This window comes from Haliotis rubra, unplaced genomic scaffold (genome assembly GCF_003918875.1).
Source record: "Haliotis rubra isolate DU_JTF1 unplaced genomic scaffold, ASM391887v1 Scf1453, whole genome shotgun sequence".
NCBI lineage: Eukaryota > Metazoa > Mollusca > Gastropoda > Lepetellida > Haliotidae > Haliotis > Haliotis rubra.
The window spans coordinates 140,606-165,602 of record NW_025765396.1 but is presented as its reverse complement, the minus strand read 5'-3'; the positions used below and the strand labels follow the sequence as shown (position 1 = coordinate 165,602).

Below are 24,997 nucleotides of genomic sequence, written 5' to 3'. Positions count from 1 at the left end.
CCTGACCACCCGATCCCGTTAGTCGCCTCTTTGGTTACTGAAGGCCAATATTCTAACCCAGATCTTCACGGGTATTCCAGGTTTGAATTGGTGCACAACCCATTCTGGTTGCAAAACATGGTTAAGTAAATGCGGTTTTCAGTCTTGGTGGTTTTGTCTTCATCCTGACTGCAAAATGTAAACATTGGCGGTGGTGTAAGTCCAACATTGAGAAGATTTATGTACCATTGCAGTAGGTTTCACAATGTTAAACCGCAAGTGTTTGTTTTGAGACACTAATTGGGAAGAAGCTAATCTTGCAAACAAGGTTCACTTCTCTCTCTAAACAACAAAAGAGTGAGTGAGTGAGTTGGGTTTTACGCCGCTGTTATCAATATTCCAGCAATATCATGGCGGGGGGACGCCAGAAATAACAACAAAAGAACAAATGCGTGAGTCTGAACACCTCTTCTCCTGATGGGAATGATGTGCCAGCTCTTAATTTAACACAAGTCAGAAAACAACACCGTATATAAGTGAATACTATTGTTTATTCTGAACTGAAGCTGCACATGGCATTATTCAACAATCACTCATACACGGCACCGCTACCACACACTTTGAATATCCCTACCAACTCTTGAGCTGTATATACATCAGCTGTATCCAGACTATTGTTTAACATTGTGTGGTGGGTTTGTTATTTAGATACACACACCCATGCCTTAAGCTTGATCATTCATGCTGCATGAGATGCCAAGGGAAGTAACTCTGCAAGAATCACATTTCAGCCATATCTGGCTGCCGTTTGAAACAGCCACAAACAATGTCTCAAACATTCCTGGTTTAGACAGATTTCTATGTATTGGGTTAAAAAACCTATGTCTTACAATGGAAACAGCATGGTTAAGTCGCAATGACATGGTAAAAATAAGCCCCTGATCATCCAGAAGAACAGCCACCTAGTTTATTACAGGCAAACATAAATTCTTTGAGTGGCATTTTAGAAGTTGGACGTACAATACTGAACAAACTTTAGAGACCGTACTTAATTTATAGCTAGGGGTGGTGATGATGATTTTGAGAGGGGTGTGTGTGGTGTGGTGTGGGGGTGTCACCCCATTTTGTTCTGAGGGGGTGGGGGATGTCAGCAATTTTGTTAAAATTATGGAATGGGGGTAATTGATTTATATACATGACATGCAGTCACTTACTTTGTACATATATTGGGGTGTGTGGGGTGTGTGTGTCTTACACATTGTAAATGCTTCTCCATAAAAATCGTGTAGTAGTTTATGCTGCACTCAGCAATATTCCAGCGTTATGGCGGCGGTCTGTAAATAATCGTGTCTGGACCATACAATCTAGTGATCAACAGCATGAGCATCGATCATATCGAGATACGATGACATGTGTCAACCAAGTCAGAGAGCCTGACTACCGGATACTATTAGTTGCCTCTTACGACAAGCATCGGTTACTGAAGATGAATTCTAACCCGGATCTTCATGGGTATAACATGCATGGGTCAGTGAGTGAGTGAGTTTAGTTTTACACAGCACTAAGCAATATTCTAGCTATATTACAGCGGTCTGTAAATAATTAAGTCTGGACCAGATGATCCAGTGATCAACAGCATGAGCATCAATCATATCGAGATACGTTGACACATGTCAACCAAGTCATCGAGCCTGACCACCCGATCACGTCAGTCGCCTCTCTCGACAAGCATGGGTTACAGTAGATCATTTCCAACCCGGATCTTCACGGGCCTTTACTTTGTGACAACCGTAAGTTTGACACATCAAGGTTTGTGTTTGACTCTGAAGCCAGTAAAAACAGTTAACTTGACACGTGAACTGACAGACACACTGAATGAACAGTATCACTGACAATTTGATTCACAAAATAATCCTGGGATTCAGAAAATAGAAAAAATGCAATAAAGCCTCTTTGGGGGTTACTTTTCAGATTTCCCGAAAAGATTAAGTCGAGCAGGGGAAATATTAAGACTTTTGGGGTAACAATACGAAGCACCCATTTTAAAGATAGATAAAAAACAGTTTGATACCATCTACCCCATGCATAAGGCGACTCCCCTATTTGGGCTGATCTCAATAATTATTGAAGGCAAGATAACAGCAGGGGACACCTGAAGTGGGATACCCACATTGTACATGTGGGGAATCGATCTTGGGTCTTCGGTTTCACGAACAAACACTTTAACTACAAGGGTACCCTATTACTCCCCGAACTACATTAGGTCCCTGGGCAGGGTTGGGTAAAATGGGTTGGGTACCTGGGCAGGGTTTGGTAATATGGGTTGGGTCCCTGGGCAGGGTTGGGTAATATGGGTTGGGTCCCTGGGCAGGGTTGGGTAATATGGATTGGGTACCTGGGTAGGGTTGGAGACTATGGGTGGGTACCTGGGCAGGGTTGGGGAATATGGGTTGGGTCCCTGGGCAGGGTTGGGGAATATGGGTTGGGTACCTGGGCACGGTTGGGGAATATGAGTAGGATAATACAGGTCAGGACCTGGGCAGGGTAGGATAATATGGGTAGGTACCTGGGTAGTTCACTGGGACTCATCTTAGCGTGGTTTAATAGAGATAAGGTTACGCATCATGTCGAATGTGTTGCCATCGGGCTGGACACTGAACCTGCGACCACTGTCCGTCTCCACCTCCAAGTAACCAAAGTTATCCATCCCAATAATGGTCACCTCCTGATTGCCTTCACTCTCGACGGTCACACGCACCCCAGTGTGAAGCCAGCTCTTGTAGTACTTCTCACAGAACTGACGATGTCCGTGAGTCTGGAACTCCGTGATGAGTCTCTCAATGTGGGTCACAGTCCTTGCAATAAGCTGGTCAGTCGAGCAGGACGGTAAATCAGTCCCGTGAACTTTATTATACTGCTGTACGATGTCGTTGATACAGATGGTGGGGTTGCTGTTGGCAACATTAAACCCGCATCCAATAACCGCATGAAACGTGGATCCCATCATCGTAGACGTGACGATGACGCCCCCCAGCTTCATCTTATTGCTGTAGTAGATGTCATTCGGCCATTTCAGTTTCAGGTCAAGGTTCTCGTACCCTGTCATGGACTTGATGCTGTTGACCACAGACAGTGATGTGATGTGTTGCAGGAAGGGCACTCTCTGTCCCAACTGACTATTGGTTGGAACACGGACGGAGAGCTAAACATGCCACAACCTTCTGGACTCAGCCATGCGCTTCCACCTCGCCCTTCCGCTGGTCTGTCTGCCGCGATAGCCACAACCCCAACACTCTCCGGGACACAAAACTGCAGTCCTTCAAACAGGGCCATTGTTGTGGGAATTATGTCAGCGTAAACGACAATTTGGCCAAGACAGGATGTTTTCAAATTTTTCCAGTACACTTCTTCGTTGAAGTATTTGTGTTTCTGAGATCCTGAGGTTATTACGGGCAGATGAGAACCACTCACTGTAACATTGTGAACATCTGTAGCGACGAACTCCAGATTCACTGACCTCGAGGTCAAGCACCTTCCCTTTAGTCGATGCTGTAAAGATGAAAGAAACAAGTCCTTTGTTGTTTGAGAGTTTGTCAGGAGAGAAGCTGGTGTGAGTGGCGGAATCCCTTGCTGAGAACAGTCCAGCCCAAGCCATTTGTAAAGGTATTGTAAGATTTCAATACGAACCGAATTGTCGCACTTCAGCTGGTCAAATGTATCTGGATCCATGGTGGCTTCGGAAGGATCCCTTTCAAGGTACAGCTGCGAGAGAACAGCTTTGCCTGCAGTTGACCCATGAGTAGAGATTCCAATCATTACTGGCTTCTTTTCTTGATTTTCCCGAGCCAACACCTCGACAGACATTTCCGTCATCATGCTGACATCATCCTTGTAATTGTATCTTCCCCGGAGGCACTTCACATCTTTCCATTTCTCACTCATACTGAAGACAGACAAACCAACTCTGGGCAAAGCTTCCTCTCTTTGAAGGAACTTGGTTTCAAACATGCTTCCAAAACTCATCACCGACCCTCCTTTATTGAAATAATCAAAGAAAATATCATTCACTCCATCATAAAGGCGCTCTGTAGTTATGACAAGCAAAACAGTGTTTTCTACCCAGGGTGTGGTTGTTACTTGGTCATGTTGCAAATGGTAGACAGTGTACGAGTCTGTGTTCACACAATCATTGATAACATCAGAGACACTTTTAAAATGTCGAACAGAGTCATGCTTTCCGCAGTAGATTAAAATATTGGGTGGTTTGGGGCTCTTAGCTTTTACTATTTTTTCTCCATCTGTTACTTCAGATTTAGATTCTTGAAGACTTGCTGGAATATCAGTTCGACTGGACTGATCCGACTTTCGATGAGGCTTCTGGACATCAACAGGATCAGCAACGTTGCTTCCACCGTCTCTCTCCGAAATGTTTTCTGTTTCAACGGTCTGCATAGTTAGAAGATTGAACCCTTCTTGTTCTTTCAGAGTTTCATCACTTAACATTGTGCACATGGCAATGAAATCATCAACATTACATCCTACCAGAATTCCAGTGTGTACCCCATGCCTCCACGCTATTGGTTGGCAATGTTTTAAGATCCAATGGTGACGAAGTTCTGGAACTTCTGTAGACTTATTTCCTTCCAGTAAAACATTTAACTCATACGATCCCGTGAGATTAGTGTCCCCAAACCGACTCCATGTTGCCAGGTTCACTGTATTCTTTGGAGTCACCGACGAAAGCAAAATGTTATCTTCATCATACACCACGGTTCGAACTCCTATTAGCTTGGCAAACTCCGACATACGTGATGCTGCTGCTGGTCTGCTTACTACGATGCTGCTGTTACGTAAAACATGGCGGATTGCCGACATGAGGGCGACACGCCTTCGACATCGTCGATACCACTGAACCAATGAAATGTAGCCGACCGCAAGAAACATACTCTGTCACTGCAAGAATTGGAAGCCCAAGAAGTTTGTGTCAGTCGATGCTTATAGGTGTCACTACTGTCCTTGCGTGTTGTTTGCCTTGGCCTTTAAGTTTTTTCTCCTTGCATTCATGATTAAGTTTGGGTCAGGTTGCCCCAGTTCAGGGTTACAATCGCATGTATCGAGATATCAGTATCCATGTAGCTCCTCCACACCGCCACCACTCTCAGTCCTACCTCTCTCACTAGCATTCCCGCTGTGAGGCTGTGGGGAGCTCGGGCAACCCTGACCTTTACGATGAAAGCTTCCAACATTGCTTTTCTGTAAGATATTTTCACCTCAGCGACACCTCTGTCGTCATACGGAGGACATCCACATGGGAAAACAAACCAAATCGGTCTGCTGGAAGTTTTACCTGTTCACTTAAATTCATATGTCAGTAGTGCGTTTATCTGTGAATGCTTTAACGTTATTTAATATGTGTTGATTATCTTGAGGACACCTTGCATCAATCGTCAAGGCATTCTCGGCATTCACAACATAGGCCGAGAGCCACGATGGGGTCGTACAGTCAAGACATGACCCTGCAATATATAGCTGCATCATATCTTGACTGTGGTACTGCATCGCGCCTATCAGCTGGGATAACTTTAGCTAAGTGTCAAGTATTACACCTCATTTAAATTACATTATAACTAAATCAGTCATTTATTGACATTTTAGCTAGAAACGAAAAGCGTACATGAAGGCCAATGGAAATATTAATACCTGCATTATCAATTTAAACAACTCAGAACCTATTATCATACAGATGGTTATACTATCTTGTCAGACAGGCCAATGAAGTAAATTAGCCAAGCTGTCGTTTACAATCTGTCAATACTGTAAGCAAATAAACATTGTGAAACACAACACATTTGATAAATTGATTACACAATGCCATTTAGAAAGTGGTCAAATGTAACATATGTTATATTTGGGATTACACTTTCTTAGTTAGTATAGATTCTAGTACTTTTGTTGGGTTGAGTCCAATCTGGGATTCGAACCCACACCCTCAGTGTCAGGCACCTAATCGCCAGCACACAAATTCGTCTAGACCGCTCAGACACTGCGGCTTCCACAAAAATGGAAGTCAGACAACTGGTAGTGTAGTTTGCAGAGTTTGTGTACCTCTCTGATAAGTGTAAATTGGCACGGCTCCCACGGCCGAAAGCTGTGATTACACAATGCTATTTAGTAGTGGTGTTCCGATGATCGGTTATAATTGATAATTGATTGGTTACCCTTTTTCTAATAATTCTTAGAAAAACAGTAATGACTACCCAACTCAGACCACAAGACAATGGGCAGTCACCAATAATTATAACTTCTATCTGCATTATTCACAGAAATCACAATCATATTGCGTCTACTCACGCCTCGAAATGAAGTGTAGTTAACAGAAAATGGATACACATATATATTTTGTTTTGCATAATGTCATATTTATTGTAGCTGGCGATCATAACAAACTGGCATGTGTATTTCACCTCATCTCATGCACGTACAACTTTCGCTTACCATGTTCATGAGGGTACGCTTTTTGCTCCAACTGCGATAGCACAAATTTAAGTTTCAGATTATTCTCAACAATCACTAACTGATTACCACCTCATCATCCATGGAGGCCCTAGTTTACAGTAACATCTGTGAAAACGTGTGTGAAATGGCATGCTTATTTCACCTCATTCCATGCGCGTTCAACTTCCGCTTACCATGTCTGTGAGGGTCCGTATAACCTTAGTATTGATTATACATATTTTACATTTATAGAGCAAAACCTGTAAGTGAAATTATACAATGCTGGGATATATTTCTCTTGGTAAAGTAATAGTTTTAGATATTATATTTTACTGATCACTGCGGCAGAATTCATCCTGTTATATTATTGGGTATGTTTTAACTAGATCACTGGGAAACTTGTGCACGGCTGATTGCTATTTCCGGCTTTACATAGAGACAAATACACATGGTAATCTTAATCCCTGCATATAATACAATGCCTAGCAAAACAAATTAGAACTGAAAAGGTAAATAATCTTGTCTAGTGATGTTTAGTTGCAAAGTCGTCTGCTCTTGTCTCTCTGGTCATGTAAAGCGATATGATGTCATTTTCTTATCCCCCGAAAAACGTTTTATAAAAGTGTAACCCATAGATAAGCCGACCTCATTCTATAGACTGCTATTTTTGGTCCTCAAAATTCGGCTTATCTACGGTAATATACGGTACATTAGTGTAAAAAGTGGGTCAAAATTTGGAAAAAATTGTGAGGATTTGTTGTGATTGTGTAAAATCTGCAAAAGTGTGAATTGAACAGTCATATTTTTTATATCTTGGTAGTCTGTCAGTATTTATTTTTATACACATTTTTTTGTTGATCAATGTAGACTTGGATTGTTTGTAATTTTGTACAATCTTGCCTCAATTGACAATTATAAGTAACTTATGAAAAATATTATATTCAGGAGTTTTTAAGTTCTTGTAGATGCACCCTCAAGTCACGTTTTTCTCAGAAACCAACCACATACAGTATTGCAGTATTGTAAAAGAGTCCAAATGTTTACCTGGGAATTGCACTAGTTGTAAAAAAATATTTAATTCTTAATTAGTGTACCCGATTGTACAATCAATCATTGATCGGATTGGACAATCCGATTGCAACTGATAATCGATTATGAAATTTCAACCGATTCCCACCACTACCATTTAGGTGCCTGACATTGAGGGTGTGGGTTCGCATCCCGGATTGGACTCAACCCAACAAAAGTACTAGAATCTGTACTTTACTAAAAAAGTGTAATTCTAAATATATCATATGTTACATTTGATAAAAGTCTATCACAAGTGCTGAATGACTGACTGACTGACTGATTATTAAACAAGAAATTAAAAGATCATTCATAATTGATGTTTCATATATTGACTGTTGTGGAAAAGATTGTAATAAAATGTCATTTTGGAGTGAAATTGATTTTCAGTACCTATACTCCCTATTAAGTTACTTTCAGATGATGAGATTCACCAAAGTATAACACTTGGATACTTGTCACTTTATTGTGATTTGTGTCTGTCATTCCCATGACTACAGCCCCACGTGTCAGATTACATAATTGATGACTTTCTATTACAGGACAATAAAGGAACAAGGAATCTGATTTCACAGAGGGTTGGAAAATGATGTACGCCCAGTACAAATGCCTATACCATCTTCATCACAGCAGGGCTTTACATCAACAACTTGGTTCATACCTACACAGTTTGAAAAGAACCATCACTAAGATAGCATCACAATCAAACCAATCTAATCTGAACTCTGTACCACGAGTATGCTGCCAGTATGGGAAACTGAAGCAATGCAGGTGGCCCAGAGCAGGAGAATATAGCCTATCTGGAAGAAACAAACATAACCTTTGTGACTATCACAGACTTTTTCTCAGCACCATTTCCACTCAACAACATTGTCAGTCAAGGGGATACTGTACTGAGAAGCGAGGCACACCTCCATGGCGGATTCTGTTTTTTGGGAGTGATGTTTTTTCTGTGAAAATTCTACAGGCTCTTCAGGAAACAGGTGTGTTTAAATTTATTGCAGAAAGTTTTGTTGACATTTGTAACTTGCATGCTACTGAATATTGATCTTTGAGCGGATCTAGAAAAATCCCTACAGGCTGACTGGTGGTGTAATGCATTCTCTTCCCACAGAGGTTACTTGTCATATCTTCCTACGAACGTCTGTTCTAATACGGCTATATTTCCCGGTTCTCGTAAAATCCCCTAGCGGCAAAAAAATGATCTCCCTTCTTTCTATCCAATCAGAACACGTTTTACATCGACTTAGAACCAACTTGACTAATGCAAGCAAATATGGGGCCACAAATATCCCTCCTCTGCCGGGGATGTGACACACAAGGCATTTAATGGCTGGCTTGTCCATTGTCAATGGGGGCGATGGAAATGCCATTGATCCGCCATTACATGACTGAGTTGTCTAAAAGAAACGTTTACGCATCGCACAGGGAAAGAGGATCTAGTTTTCACGAATCCAGAACACTCGCACCATGAAAGGGCCGTATTAGAACAGAAGTTCATAGGAATATATGACAAGAATAAGAATGTGTGTAGTGGTACATCAGAACCTTATTGTATCTCAGGGGGCGGTGGGGTAGCCTAATGGTTAAAGCGTTGGCTCGTCACGCCGAAGACCCGTGTTTGAATCCCCACATGGGTACAATGTGTGAAGCCCATTTCTGATGTCCCCCGCCATGATGTTGCTGGAATATTGCTAAAAGCGGCGTAAAACCAAACTCAGTGAGTCAGTCAGTCAGTCGTGTATCTCAGTATGAGGCTAACGATGCATCATTTTACATCCCCTGTATCACAATACACACGTTGCATTACAAAAAATAACATGAATAAAACCAGAAACCTTTCAAGAACAAGTAGGGTAGTGGGGTCCCATAGTGGTTAAACTGTTTGCTCGTAACGCCAAATTCCCAGGTTCAATTCCCCACATGGGTACATTGTGTGAAGCCCAGTTCTTGCTGTGATATTGCTGGAATGTTGCTAAAAGCGATGTAAAACTAAACTCACTCAAGAAGAAGCTTATACAGATTCTCTTGTATTTCCCAGTTGGCTAGGAAATAGCACAATCTTCATAGTGTCCATTAGCGGTTAAGTTTCTCCCCTAAAATGTCCCTTATTGAGTCTAAGTGAGAATTAATGAAAATATTTTAACTCATTTTTCCTGGTGTAAGTAATTTGATTGCATACAAGTTTCTGAGATATAGTCACCCTTGTTGTGTCTCTCTGCAGGTCAGCATGCAGTGACACACTGGTGGAGACTCTGGATGTTGTGTCAACGAAAGGTCAGGTGAGACTGAAATACGGTGTGCATTATACCTGATACCTGTCAACTTCTTTGTTTGATGCTCCTTATATCATGTTTGATACCTGTGTATATCATGTTTGATACCTGTGAAGTTCCGGGTTAGAATTGATCTTCAGTAACCCATGCTTGTCGTAAGAGGCGACTGACGGGATCGGGTGATCAGGCTCACTGACTTGGTTGACACATGTCATCGTATCCCAATTGTGTAGATCGATGCTCATGCTGTTGATCACTGGATTATCTGGTCCAGACGCGATGATTTACAGACCGCCACCATATAGCTGGAATATTGTTAACTGCGGCGTAAAACTAAACTCAATCACTCACTCACTCGCTTGGGTAGCTGAGAACCTGTCAGCATTAACCTGTGAAGATCTGGGAATAATTGATCTTCAGTAACCCATTCTTGTCGTAAGAGGCGACTAACGGGATCGGGTGGTCAGGCTTGCTGACTTGGTTGACACATGTCATCAGTTCCCAATTGCGTAGATCGATGCTCATGCTGTTGATCATGCACACAAAGTCAGCCACCTAACCCACTCAGCCACCGCAGCTTCCACAAATATTGCTGCCATATAGCTGGAATATTGCTGAGTGTTGCTGAGTGTTGCACTATTTCACAACAACCAACCAAACAAACAAACCTGTTAGCGTTATCGTTTGATGCTTCTAATATCAAGCCCACGTAGACGAGAGCCGTGATGGTTACCTCCTGTCAAGACATGATGTCAATCACTGGATTGTCTGGTCCATCTGATTTTAATGAGATTTGAAATAACCCATTCCCCGAAACAGGAATATGTTTTCAAACTCAATGGAAACATTGGAACATCCAAATGGTCTCACATAACCCTAATCCTCCAGAGTCTGCATTGGCTGCCGGTTGAAGGCAGAATTCAGTTCAAGATCCTCACTCTTGTTTTCCGCTGCAGACACGGCCTAGCTCCTCCACACCTCTCTGAGATGTTGTCAACATATGTGCCTACCTGTTCTTTCCGCTCCCAGAATCAAGATCTTGTCTAAGTTCCCCAAGTTCATCTCAAACACTTTGGCCTTAGATCATTCCAATTTGACGCACCAACCCTGTGGAACAGTCTTCCTTCTCCCATAAAAAAATGCTTCATCCTTAGAAGCGTTCAATTTGGGACTCAAAACCTCACTCTTCAAAAAATTCTACAACCTGTAAATGCCAAATATTCTGATGGTCATTTTGACGAACTGTCATATTTTCCTTATAAACTCTAGTGACTCTTTTATATGTAGCATGAGCATGCTCTGGATGGACAATGGCGCACAAGAAATAGCCGTTTATTATTATTATTATTATTATTGGAATCACTGAACTGTACCATTTATCTGTGAAGAATTTGATCTTTTCTTCAGAACAGTGTGAAGACATATGCTGAAACCGTGGGTGTTTCCATCCGTGACTGGCCAATACCAGTTCTGACCGGTTGCTACGATGTGGGGGTGCTGGCGTCGTTCGGGTATCTTGTTCCAGGGAAAGTCATCAGAATGTTTCCACAGTATGTCATGCTAGGAATTCTTACCTCTGGAGAGATGTAAAGAATTAATGTTTCTGAGTTAATATTTTCTAAAGGAACGAATATTTGCAGAAATATAGAAAATATACCTGAAACTGCATGTAAAAGTATTATCCTTGAAAAAAATTCCACTGGAGTGAGTGAGTGAGTATGGTTTTACGCCACTTTTAGCAATGTTCCAGCAACATAACTTCTGGAGACTCCAGAAATGGCCTTCACACATTGTGCTAATGTGGGGAATCTAACCCAGGCCTTTAACGTGATGACGCTTTAACTATTGGGCTACCCCACCGCCCCTCCAGAGGAAATATTCATTGAAAAAAATTCCACTGGAAATTTTGCTTGGGATATTACTTTAATCTGTATTTGTGCTGTTGTTCAGACTATCAACCTCTGGTTTACACAACACCAAGAAGTAGCATTTATGCCTTTTGCATAGTGAGTGAGTGAGTGAGTTTAGTATTACGCCGCACTCAGCTATATGGCGGCGGTCTGTAAATAATCGAGTCTGGACCAGACAATCCAGTGATCAACAGCATGAACATTGATCTGCGCGATTGGGATACGATGACATGTGTCAACCAAGTCAGCGAGCCTGACCACCCGATCCCGTTAGTCGCCTCTTACGACAAGCATGGGTTACGGAAGATCAATATTCTAACCCGGACCTTCACGAGTCGACTTTTGCATAGAATGTGTAAAACGACATTTGCACATACCCTCCATTTACATCTTTGACAAATGATAAATGCTGATTTGAGGATTTGATGACTTCCAGTGGTATCCTGAATGTTCATCCAAGCCTGCTGCCGCGATGGAGGGGGGCGTCGCCTCTTGTACACACCATCCTGTCACGTGACAAGGTGACTGGAGTGACGATCATGAAACTGAGACCCAAACAGTGAGTGATTACATGTACACCCATTTCTATCATGAAATTGTTTCTATACGATCAGTGCCAGCTACCCAAGGCAAGGGAGGTAACTGACTATAAGAGTCAAGTTTCCACTATTGTCCACTAAGCTGGCTAAGATATGCATATTGTATCTGAACAGTCAAATCGTGCAGTGAAAACAACAACAGGTTTGTAAACACATGATCACAGTCATGAAAAAGCCTGAAATTTGGACCTTTTACAACGAGTCCCTAAATTAATTTTAGCCATGAAAAGGCACCAATTGCCACCGATTTGCCCCAGAAAGGCCCTATGTTTAGCAAAACTTGGAAAGTTGGATTTTATAGATATAGATTTGATAGATTTTATACATAATAAGAATATGTTGCAATGACAGTTGGTGTTAATTAATTTCTACCGTGAAGCAAACCGTTCCCAGTGCAGCGATGTAGCTGAGAGTTAATTCACTCTGATGGTCAGTTCCACATTTGACAACCTCGTTCAACTACTAAAAGGGGCGGTAGGGTAGCGTAGTGGTTACAGCGTTCATTAGATCACGCCCGAAGACCGGGTTTGAATCCCATGGGTACAATATGTGAAGCCCATTTCTGGTTTCCCCCGCCGTGATAAAGCTGGAATATTGCTAAAAGCGGCGTAAAACTAAACTCACTCACTCACTCACTCAACTACTAAAGTGTCACATGTGTTTCTATAGTCCCTAATATTATTGGTTGGGCCCTGAAAAGGCCCTAAATTTGATGGCTGATAATCTGTGACGAACCCTGATGATGACTGTTGTGCACATCAATGGCGGTCAACAGAAATTACTTTCCATTTTATAGAGTGAGTGAGTGTATTTTTATTTTATTAGTTTTACGCCGCCTTTAGCATTATTCCAGCAATATCATGGCGGGGTACACCAGAAATGGACGTCGCACATTGTACACATGTTGGGAATCGAAACCGAGTCTTCGGCATGACGAGTGAACGCCTTAACCACTACGCTACCCCACCGCCCCGACTTACCATTTTAAGGAAGCTAGGTGTTCTAGAGATCTGATACAATTTGTTGTGTTTGATTATCGATCAGACTGCTTGGCGGGGTGCCATTGTTCATGTGAAATATGCAGGGCAAAAGAGGCCAAGAAGTCCCTGCAAAGTTCAGCAGAGGTGATGTTGGGCAGTGGAAAATAAAACGATTGGGCAGAGCTATGCAAATGAACTGAAATCCTAATCAACTAAAATTTTGAACTTACCTTTTGGCCTAAAACAAGGAACTAAACGTGATAACTATTATAAGTGAGAAAACTATGGAATTTACAAAGAACTAAAAGTGATTCTTAAGTGATTCTAAATGAACTTTGAAATGAAATGACCCGCTAAATACCGCTAATTGCCTAACCTTTAAACATACTAATGCAAGTTCAACAATCTAACGTCACAATAGCCAATTGAACCTACACATCTAACATCTAAGTCATTCGTAGTCTAAATGCCTAAACACGAACTGGAACTAATAACACCGAATGGCAGAAAGGAGCGAATGCCCCGTGTATCGCTGACCACCGTCTTATATATGCAAAACCTATTCATTTTTCCTGTGCAACATCTCCAGGTGTGTTCAGGCGATACGCCTAGTATGCACTGAGTGCGTTTGAGCGAGCAGTTTCAGTGATAAAACCAAAATGCCTTCAGAACAAGTGACTTTCAAGCACAGTTACCTCCCTTGCATATGGAAGCCACATCACTACATATCTTAATAAAAATCTGTGTTGGCCTGAAGATGGGGATATTAGAAGGGATATAAATCATAACAGCCACTGGTGTCGGAATGAAATTCCTGCCCAGCTCATCAAAGGTGAAACACGACTTTCCCTGACAGTTACCTCCCTTTCTTCAGGGCGCGCTGCATCATTACACATTGTCAGTTGTATTAATATCTGATTATTATACAGATCTTAAAACACTTCCATTCAAGGTCATATAAGATCAGTTATACCAGTGAGGGTCAAGACTGAATCAAACATGCTAAATACTCAGAATGTGTCTGCGAAGTATCTGTATCTAGAAAATGAACATAAATGACTGTATCATATTGCTGCTTATGTCATCAATAAGTGTACGCCATCAAAGGATTTCATTTCTTAGAGGGGCGGTAGGGTAGCCTAGTGGTTAAAGCATTCGCTTGTCACGCCGAAGGCCAGGGTTCGATTCCCCACATGGGTACAATGTGTGAAGCCCATTTCTGGTGTCCCCCGCAGTGATATTGCCGGAATATTTTTGTAAAAGTGGCATAAAAGTAAACTCACTCATTTCTTTGACTCTAAATTTCGAACTGAAGTCGATAAGAAAGGTGACATCTGATAAGCTCGAAATGTTAAGCTCCCCTTCATTTAGATTGAGATATGCCTCTATGCATAAAACTCAAAAGACACTTCTGTGGAAGATTGTCTCAGGTTAATATTACAATCAGCCAATCAGTATCGAGGCTTCGAAATTGTAAAGTATTCAAATCAGTATGCCTTAATACTGTATCAATGACCTCACAATTAGGTCACATTCTGACGTAACTATTTTTTCATTCATAACAAACATGTGAATTCATTCATTCTATAACTTATATGCTTTGTGGGAATGTAAACATTGCGAACGTTGCCGTGTCGCTGTTTAATTGTGAGTCGAACTGAGACATTATATGCATCGAAAAACATAAGCGCAATGTTTCCACCAGTGATGTTAGCCGAGTGAAGCAACTGCAAACCAAGAAACGGGTTGCTATGGAGTAGTTTACTGTAGGAGGCTGTACGAGGCGATGACAACTGACTTGTATCGTGACGTCGGTTACCAAAGTAGTGATGTCATTACAGTTTGACGTCATGCAAATAGTGTACTACAGTAAAAACTCTTTCGCAACCTCTTTATGAAACCGGTTTCGGTTTGAAACCAGAAAAATAACACAAATATGCTATTTTGTCAATTTAATGCATGTAAGACGTGGGTGATAAATAAAATACCACACTCGGTCTCATTACATACGAATTAAAAGAAACTTGTGACCTTTCTATGGTATTTGGCCTCGCTTTTGCTCGGTCAGATACCATAGGAGGACACTCGTTTCATATAATTCATATGTAATGAGACCTCTAGTCTCTCTCGTACAGACCCTGAAGCAAATATATCTAAGAAACCCCACGCAAGTCTAGAAAATGTGGCAAGTCTAGATTTCCTCAGCTTCTGAAAATGAAGAAAGTCTCAGGGCTCCTTTTCATTATATTATATATTTTTTTACTATGAACTTTTTTCAGTAAAATATGTTCATTTCAGAGACTAGTTGTTAGTCTATGAGACCTCGTGTAGTATTCTCTATATGCTTCATAATGGTTAAATGGTCTTTCTGTAATTTACAACATAGAGGGCTGATATTACTATGCTCCATGGCTTCTCGATCAAAGGCATGTTGTAAGTTTCCTTTTTGTTGGAATTTATGAAAACAAAGTAAAGAAATCTGACATCTGATTGGGTGAAACTCTGACAGTTGAGTTGTCAAAGTTCTGTCAGAGGTCATCCGATCTGAACAGAGGTCTCATTTCAGAGTAAAAGTTTTGTTTATTTGGTTTATTGGTTTATTTGTTGTATAATGCCGCACTCAGCGATATGCCAGCTATATGGCGCTGGTCTGTAAATGTAAATAATCTAGTCGGGACAAGATAATCCAGTGATCAACATCATGAGCATCATGTGCACTTGGGATACTATGACACGTGTTGACCAAGTCAGCAAGCGTTACCACCTGATCCCGTTAGTCGCCTCTTACGACAAGCATGGGTTACTGAAGACCAATTCTAACTGGATCTTCACGGGTAATCAGAGTAAAAGAGACATATTTCTCAGTTCATGGTTTGAGAAGGCGTCAATACCGATTAAGTATGAGAGGTTTTGTGATGGAGTGATCTCAGTCAAATTGACGTAGTAATCGTTTCACTGTGGTGACCTGTCTGTCCAGATAACGAATGTGTGAGTTTTGAGCAATCAAATGTCCGTTTTCAATTACAAAATTGGGATTTAAACAAACGAAAACAAATGGTGGTTCTTTTCTTCCTCTAGGGTGAAGATGTATCAATTTTGAAACTTAGACGTCATTTCCTTCCATTTTAAAGCTTCTTGTCATCCTTAGCAAGTTAAATTTACTGAGAGATACATTATTTTAATTTGTTGTTTCCTTGGGCAAAATTCGTTTTTCGGTTACTTGTTCCCAGAACACAAAATGCTTTGCGTCCAGAACAAGCAGGTAGAAAATGTTGTGCGTGAAATGTAGACTTATTTGTGTGAAATACACAGGTTTTTGTGTTAACATGAACACTGAATATTGCTAAAAGCGCCATTACACCAAACTCACTCACTTACTCATTCAAATAAAGTGATGGGAAACATGCACCTCGGGAATCCAAGTTTGATTGTATTCATATTGCTGGAATATTGGTAGATTAACATCACCAACTGACTGAGTTTGGTTTTACGCCGTGTTTAGCAATATTACAGCAATATCACGGCAGGGGACACCAGAAATGGGCTTCACAAATTGTACCCATGTGGGGAATCGAACCCAGGCCTTCGGCGTGACGAGCCAACGCTTTAACCACTAGGCTTCCCCACCGCCAGATTAACATCAATGTCTCTGAAACGAAAATATTTTACAGAGAAAAAAAGTTTTATAATTAAAATGAAAGACAATAAAAAGGAGCATAGAAACTTTCTTCATTTTCAAAAAACTGGTAAGATTTTGGTAACAGTGATGTAAAAAAGACACATTCATTCCTTCTACTGGTTATTGTTCGTAAGCGACCTCTCTTGTCAGATATTGGATTTCATTGCAGTTTTGATAAATTCATTTAATGTTGCACATTTTTGTTATTTGTGCATGTTATGGTTCAATGGTGCATGACTGCAGTTTACATTTTGTATCGCCCGTGAAGATCCGGATAAGAATTGGTTTTCACCAACTCATGCTTGTCGTGAGAGGCGACTAACAGGATCAGGCTGTCATACTCGCTGACTTGGTTGACACATGTCATGGGATCCCAATTGCGTTGATTGATGCTCATGCTGTTGATCACAGGATTGTCTGGTCCAGATTTGATTATTTACAGAGGGAGCATATAGCTGGAATATTGCTGAGTGCGGCGTTACAAAAGTAATGAACAAGCCTTTTGTATCCTTGAATCATTATGATGTAGATGGTCTCTGATGTCCAGTATTGTATTTTGTTACAGTTTTGATGTCGGCACAGTCCTAGCGCAGGAGAAGATGTTGGTCCCAGATGGGTGTACAACCCCCCAGTTGCTGGATGTGACGGCCCAATGGGGGTCTCACCTGGTGAGTGTGTGATAAGGGGAATGATGTTGCCAGGGAGCTGTTCCACTAACCAATCTTAGCTCTACGCCAATCGTAAACCCCTAAAGTCTCAACCTTAGCGTGACGTTAAGATCGGCATACCGTTCCACTACCCAATCTTACCCAAGTCAATCGTAAAGTTAAGATCCAGAGTCTAAGTTGCTTATGACCAACTTAGGATCGCTAAAATCAATCTTAGAGAAATCAAAATGGCGGTTTCTATTACTCTATGCGAAGAAGAAGAGCGAGCATTACACTGTAAGCATGTTTATCGAGACCGCTCACAGATTCTAGATACATTATCAGATTGTGATGATTGTGCTTATAGCGAGGTACAGGTCACGCCTTGTTTATGCTGTTCGACAAGGTTCAGCCACATATTATGCCAGGTACCCACCCCACCGTTCACACACCCTTGACCCTGAAATCAAAATTTTCTCGGGAAGGGTGATTTTTTTTGTTGCATTTGGAAATCTTAATGGGACATTTAAGTTGAGCGTATCCAGGTTAGATAAAGGGTGATAACTCGTGACTCGCATTTTTACATCTCGCATGAAAGAGTCTCAATCTTAGCTACAATCGGCCTAAGATCGGTAAGTACAATGGTCGTAACTTTCAGCTAAGATGATCATAAAATTGGTGTAACTTGCCAAGATTGATCTTAGATAAGATCGGTTAGTGGAACGGCACCCAGGTATGAATGTACATACATGTTAGATGTACAATGATTTATCTTCACTTGCTCCGAGGTTGATAATAAATGTGCACCAGGCAACAGTGGAAGTTTTTGATATGAATAAAAATGTCACAATTTCTCGGAAGTTATGAAGGCAGAAACATTAAGTGTATTCAAAGTTTGAATATGTATGTTTGGGAATGGGGCAGTTCGTATTCCTCATTTATAAAGTAAACGAAAAGTCAAAAGGATTATGTCTGAACATTTAATACACCAAAATCGGTGAGGCATCAGTTAAAACTGAGGGTAGGTTCGGGTTTCTTCCAAAAACAAGCTGATGGGCTCTAAACACCATTTATGCTCGATAGAGAGTTATTTGCCATGAGAGCCCAGGCTAGTGCTACTTCCCAGTTGCAGCTCTGTTCCTTCTTTATCTAAAGGAGTATGTGTGTTAGTGTTCGGTTATGGCGCTCCAATGCACCTTTAGACCATGGGCTATGTCAGTTGTGGTGATAAGTTCAGTGTTGCAATTTTCACACATCTCAAAAACTTCATGTCCCGAGAATTCACCTCCATTATGACGAAACAATTTGCTTGGCGCTCAGTGCACTAAGATCCACACTTCCATGAATTTCTGGACAGACACTTTACATTGTTTGGTGGTGATGATGGTCCCAGCACTGTACCTACAGTCCGTTTGGCTCAAAAGTGGACCGATAAATTGCAATCTAACTAGAAAACTAATAAACATAACATACTCAATGAAACGCTGATCATAATCAAAACATCATACCCACTCTGTGAGGTTTTTGCAGAATTTTTGTCCTAAAAATAAAAAAGTTGTTTAACAAACTATCATTAAAATTTGACACAGTTCATTGTTTGTTACGAGGGAGGAGTGCAGAGAAAGGGACAGCCAGGTGTGTCAACGGTTTGGGGATGTTCACTCCAATATACAGCGTTGTATCAATTACTGCACACTTCAACTCAACTCAACTCACTAATTACATGTACAAGTATACCCATACTAAACTAAGATTAAATTATCTTTGTCGCAACCATGTAGCCTCAAGGCAGGATTAATTGGTGACAATACACATTCGGCCGACTTCTCGCTATGTGCCGGATTAGACAGCACTGTTTACTGTTATAAACACATATTCGGTCGGCTCATTTCATGCCGAGATCCGGAAATTGACAGCTGCCGGATTGCAGGGCTTCTAAATGATGATTAATGTATTAGCCTGGGACAGGACTGAGATTTTATGCCGGTGTAGACAACTTGCCGGATTAGACAGCTGCCGGTTTTAACAGCCTTCACTGTATACTAACAGGATTGCTTCCCGGAGGCCGAGCGCTTGGCCGGCAGTTTTAAATATTTGCAGGGCCTTGTGGCCTTCAGTAATTACCTGTTTGTTTTTTTTCAACTGGAATCTTTCCCATTTTTTACTTTATTAACGTTTGGGAATCATCCATGATCAATCATGTTACGATAACTTACAGTTTCAGTTTCTGGTATTTCTGTGCTAAAATATTTGCTGTAGTTGTGCAGTGTCTGAATGAATTGTCTGTGTTTCCTGTAGTTGTTCACAATGTCTGCTGTTGTGCAGTGTCTGAATGAATTGTCTGTTTGCTGTAGTTGTTCACAGTGTCTGCTGTTGTGCAGTGTCTGAATGAATTGTCTGTTTGCTGTAGTTGTTCACAATGTCTGCTGTTGTGCAGTGTCTGAATGAATTGTCTGTTTCCTGTAGTTGTTCAGTGTCTGCTGTTGTTCAGTGTCAGAATGAATTGTCTGTGTTTCCTGTAGTTGTTCAGTGTCTGCTGTTGTTCAGTGTCTGAATGAATTGTCTGTGTTTCCTGTAGTTGTTCAGTGTCTGCTGTTGTTCAGTGTCTGAATGAATTGTCTGTGTTTCCTGTAGTTGTTCACAATGTCTGCTGTTGTTCAGTGTCTGAATGAACTGTCTGTTTCCTGTAGTTGTTCACAATGTCTGCTGTTGTGCAGTGTCTGAATGAACTGTCTGTTTGCTGTAGTTGTTCACAATGTCTGCTGTTGTTCAGTGTCTGAATGAATTGTCTGTGTTTCCTGTAGTTGTTCACAATGTCTGCTGTTGTTCAGTGTCTGAATGAATTGTCTGTGTTTCCTGTAGTTGTTCACAATGTCTGCTGTTGTTCAGTGTCTGAATGATGTCTGTTTCCTGTAGTTGTTCACAATGTCTGCTGTTGTGCAGTGTCTGAATGAATTGTCTGTTTCCTGTAGTTGTTCAGTGTCTGCTGTTGTTCAGTGTCAGAATGAATTGTCTGTGTTTCCTGTAGTTGTTCAGTGTCTGCTGTTGTTCAGTGTCTGAATGAATTGTCTGTGTTTCCTGTAGTTGTTCAGTGTCTGCTGTTGTTCAGTGTCTGAATGAATTGTCTGTGTTTCCTGTAGTTGTTCACAATGTCTGCTGTTGTTCAGTGTCTGAATGAACTGTCTGTTTCCTGTAGTTGTTCACAATGTCTGCTGTTGTGCAGTGTCTGAATGAACTGTCTGTTTGCTGTAGTTGTTCACAATGTCTGCTTTGTTGTTCAGTGTCTGAATGAATTGTCTGTGTTTCCTGTAGTTGTTCTAATGTCATAATGTTCGCTGTTGTTCAGTGTCTGAATGAATTGTCTGTGTTTCCTGTAGTTGTTCACAATGTCTGCTGTTGTTCAGTGTCTGAATGGATTGTCTGTTTCCTGTAGTTGTTCACAATGTCTGCTGTTGTTCAGTGTCTGAATGAACTGTCTGTTTGCTGTAGTTGTTCACAATGTCTGCTGTTGTTCAGTGTCTGAATGAATTGTCTGTGTTTCCTGTAGTTGTTCAGTGTCTGCTGTTGTTCAGTGTCTGAATGAACTGTCTGTTTGCTGTAGTTGTTCACAGTGTCTGCTGTTGTTCAGTGTCTGAATGAACTGTCTGTTTCCTGTAGTTGTTCACAGTGTCTGCTGTTGTTCAGTGTCTGAATGAATTGTCTGTTTGCTGTAGTTGTTCAGTGTCTGCTGTTGTTCAGTGTCTGAATGAATTGTCTGTTTCCTGTAGTTGTTCAGTGTCTGCTGTTGTTCAGTGTCTGAATGAATTGTCTGTGTTTCCTGTAGTTGTTCACAATGTCTGCTGTTGTTCAGTGTCTGAATGAATTGTCTGTTTGCTGTAGTTGTTCAGTGTCTGCTGTTGTTCAGTGTCAGAATGAATTGTCTGTGTTTCCTGTAGTTGTTCACAATGTCTGCTGTTGTGCAGTGTCTGAATGAACTGTCTGTTTGCTGTAGTTGTTCACAATGTCTGCTGTTGTTCAGTGTGTGAATGAACTGTCTGTTTGCTGTAGTTGTTCACAGTGTCTGCTGTTGTTCAGTGTCTGAATGAACTGTCTGTTTGCTGTAGTTGTTCACAATGTCTGCTGTTGTGCAGTGTCTGAATGAATTGTCTGTTTCCTGTAGTTGTTCACAATGTCTGCTGTTGTGCAGTGTCTGAATGAATTGTCTGTGTTTCCTGTAGTTGTTCAGTGTCTGCTGTAGTTGTTCAGTGTTTGCTGTAGTTGTTCTCAATGTCTGCTGTTGTTCAGTGTCTGAATGAACTGTCTGTTTCCTGTAGTTGTTCAGTGTCTGCTGTTGTGCAGTGTCTGAATGAATTGTCTCTGTTTCCTGTAGTTGTTCAGTGTCTGCTGTTGTTCAGTGTCTGAATGAATTGTCTGTTTGCTGTAGTTGTTCACAGTGTCTGCTGTTGTGCAGTGTCTGAATGAATTGTCTGTGTTTCCTGTAGTTGTTCAGTGTCTGCTGTTGTTCAGTGTCTGAATGAACTGTCTGTTTCCTGTAGTTGTTCAATGTCTGCTGTTGTTCAGTGTCTGAATGAATTGTCTGTGTTTCCTGTAGTTGTTCAGTGTCTGCTGTTGTTCAGTGTCTGAATGAACTGTCTGTTTCCTGTAGTTGTTCACAATGTCTGCTGTTGTGCAGTGTCTGAATGAATTGTCTGTGTTTCCTGTAGTTGTTCACAATGTCTGCTGTTGTTCAGTGTCTGAATGAACTGTCTGTTTCCTGTAGTTGTTCACAGTGTCTGCTGTTGTTCAGTGTCTGAATGAATTGTCTGTGTTTCCTGTAGTTGTTCACAATGTCTGCTGTTGTGCAGTGTCTGAATGAACTGTCTGTTTGCTGTAGTTGTTCAGTGTCTGCTGTTGTTCAGTGTCTGATTGAATTGTCTGTGTTTCCTGTAGTTGTTCACAATGTCTGCTGTTGTTCAGTGTCTGAATGAATTGTCTGTGTTTCCTGTAGTTGTTCAGTGTCTGCTGTTGTGCAGTGTCTGAATGAACTGTCTGTTTCCTGTAGTTGTTCAGTGTCTGCTGTTGTTCAGTGTCTGAATGAATTGTCTGTGTTTCCTGTAGTTGTTCACAATGTCTGCTGTTGTTCAGTGTCTGAATGAACTGTCTGTTTCCTGTAGTTGTTCACAGTGTCTGCTGTTGTTCAGTGTCTGAATGAACTGTCTGTTTGCTGTAGTTGTTCACAATGTCTGCTGTTGTGCAGTGTCTGAATGAATTGTCTGTTTGCTGTAGTTGTTCAGTGTCTGCTGTTGTTCAGTGTCTGAATGAATTGTCTGTTTCCTGTAGTTGTTCAGTGTCTGCTGTTGTTCAGTGTCTGAATGAATTGTCTGTGTTTCCTGTAGTTGTTCAGTGTCTGCTGTTGTTCAGTGTCTGAATGAATTGTCTGTTTGCTGTAGTTGTTCAGTGTCTGCTGTTGTTCAGTGTCTGAATGAATTGTCTGTGTTTCCTGTAGTTGTTCACAATGTCTGCTGTTGTGCAGTGTCTGAATGAACTGTCTGTTTGCTGTAGTTGTTCACAATGTCTGCTGTTGTTCAGTGTCTGAATGAACTGTCTGTTTGCTGTAGTTGTTCACAATGTCTGCTGTTGTGCAGTGTCTGAATGAATTGTCTGTTTCCTTTGTTCACTGTAGCTGTTGTTCAGTGTCTGAATGAACTGTCTGCTGTAGTTGTTCAGTGCTCAGTGAATGAATGTGTTTGCTGTGTTGTTCCTGTAGTGTCTGAATGAATCTGTTTCCTGTAGTTGTTCACAATGTCTGCTGTTGTGCAGTGTCTGAATGAATTGTCTGTGTTTCCTGTAGTTGTTCAGTGTCTGCTGTAGTTGTTCAGTGTTTGCTGTAGTTGTTCAGTGTCTGAATGAACTGTCTGTTTCCTGTAGTTGTTCACTGAATGAACTGTCTGTTTTGCTGTAGTTGTTCTGTAATGTCTGCTGTTGTGAATGAATTGTCTGTTTCCTGTAGTTGTTCAGTGTCTGCTGTTGTTCAGTGTCTGTCTGAATGAATGTGTCTGTGTTTCCTGTAGTTGTTCAGTGTCTGAATGTCTGCTGTTGTTCAGTGTCTGAATGAACTGTCTGTTTGCTGTAGTTGTTCACAGTGTCTGCTGTTGTTCAGTGTCTGAATGAATTGTCTGTTTGCTGTAGTTGTTCAGTGTCTGCTGTTGTTCAGTGTCTGAATGAATTGTCTGTTTCCTGTAGTTGTTCACAATGTCTGCTGTTGTGCAGTGTCTGAATGAACTGTCTGTTTGCTGTAGTTGTTCACAATGTCTGCTGTTGTTCAGTGTCTGAATGAATTGTCTGTGTTTCCTGTAGTTGTTCACAATGTCTGCTGTTGTTCAGTGTCTGAATGAATTGTCTGTGTTTCCTGTAGTTGTTCAGTGTCTGCTGTTGTTCAGTGTCTGAATGAATTGTCTGTTTCCTGTAGTTGTTCACAATGTCTGCTGTTGTTCAGTGTCTGAATGAATTGTCTGTTTGCTGTAGTTGTTCAGTGTCTGCTGTTGTTCAGTGTCTGAATGAATTGTCTGTTTCCTGTAGTTGTTCACAATGTTCGCTGTTGTTCAGTGTCTGAATGAACTGTCTGTTTCTGTGTAGTTGTTCAGTGTCTGCTGTTGTTCAGTGTCTGAATGAATTGTCTGTGTTTCTGTAGTTGTTCAGTGTCTGCTGTTGTTCAGTGTCTGAATGAAGTGTCTGTGTTTCCTGTGGTTCACAGTGTCTGCTGTTGTTCAGTGTCTGAATGAACTGGTGTCTGTTTCCCTGTAGTTGTTCAGTGTCTGCTGTTGTTCAGTGTCTGAGATGAACTGTCTGTTTCCTGTAGTTGTTCTAATGTCTGCTGTTGTTCAGTGTGTGACCAGAATTGTCTGCTGCTGTTCAGTTTCTGAATGAACTGTCTGTTTTGCTGTATGTTGTTAACAATGTCTGCTGTTGTTCAGTGTCTGAATGAATTGGTCTGTTTGCTGTTAGTTGTTCACAGTGTCTGCTGTTGTTCAGTGTCAATGTTTGTCTGTGTTGTAGTTGTTCACAATGTCTGCTGTTGTTCAGTGTCTGAATGAATTGTCTGTTTTGCTGTTGTTGTTCAGTGTCTGCTGTTGTTCAGTGTCTGAATGAATTGTCTGTGTTTCCTGCTGTTGTTCAGTGTCTGCTGAATGAATTGTATAGTGTCTATTTGCTGTTGTTGTTCAGTGTCTGCTGTTGTTCAGTGTCTGAATGAATTATCAGTGGCTGATGTTGTTCACAATGTCTGTTGTTGCAGCTGTTGAGGACTCTGGGGACCCTCTCAACCATCCAGGAGAAGGAACAAGTGAAAGATGTTGTTGACCTATGGTGCGTTTTTCAAACCAGTA

The 24,997-nt window shown here is 41.2% G+C and overlaps 1 protein-coding gene across 1 annotated transcript in view; it reads left to right on the top strand.

The window, feature by feature from the left end:
• Window positions 1-5,192: 5,192 nt before the first annotated feature.
• LOC124269539 (methionyl-tRNA formyltransferase, mitochondrial-like) overlaps window positions 5,193-24,997 on the top strand; it is a 35,648-nt gene continuing 15,843 nt past the window's right edge. The window contains exons 1-7 of the mRNA XM_046704569.1: window positions 5,193-5,308; window positions 8,085-8,529; window positions 9,767-9,824; window positions 11,226-11,368; window positions 12,165-12,287; window positions 17,552-17,654; window positions 24,907-24,977. Coding sequence (XP_046560525.1) covers window positions 8,129-8,529; window positions 9,767-9,824; window positions 11,226-11,368; window positions 12,165-12,287; window positions 17,552-17,654; window positions 24,907-24,977 — 899 coding nt within the window. The 5' untranslated portion in view covers window positions 5,193-5,308; window positions 8,085-8,128. The remainder of the gene's footprint in view (window positions 5,309-8,084; window positions 8,530-9,766; window positions 9,825-11,225; window positions 11,369-12,164; window positions 12,288-17,551; window positions 17,655-24,906; window positions 24,978-24,997) is intronic.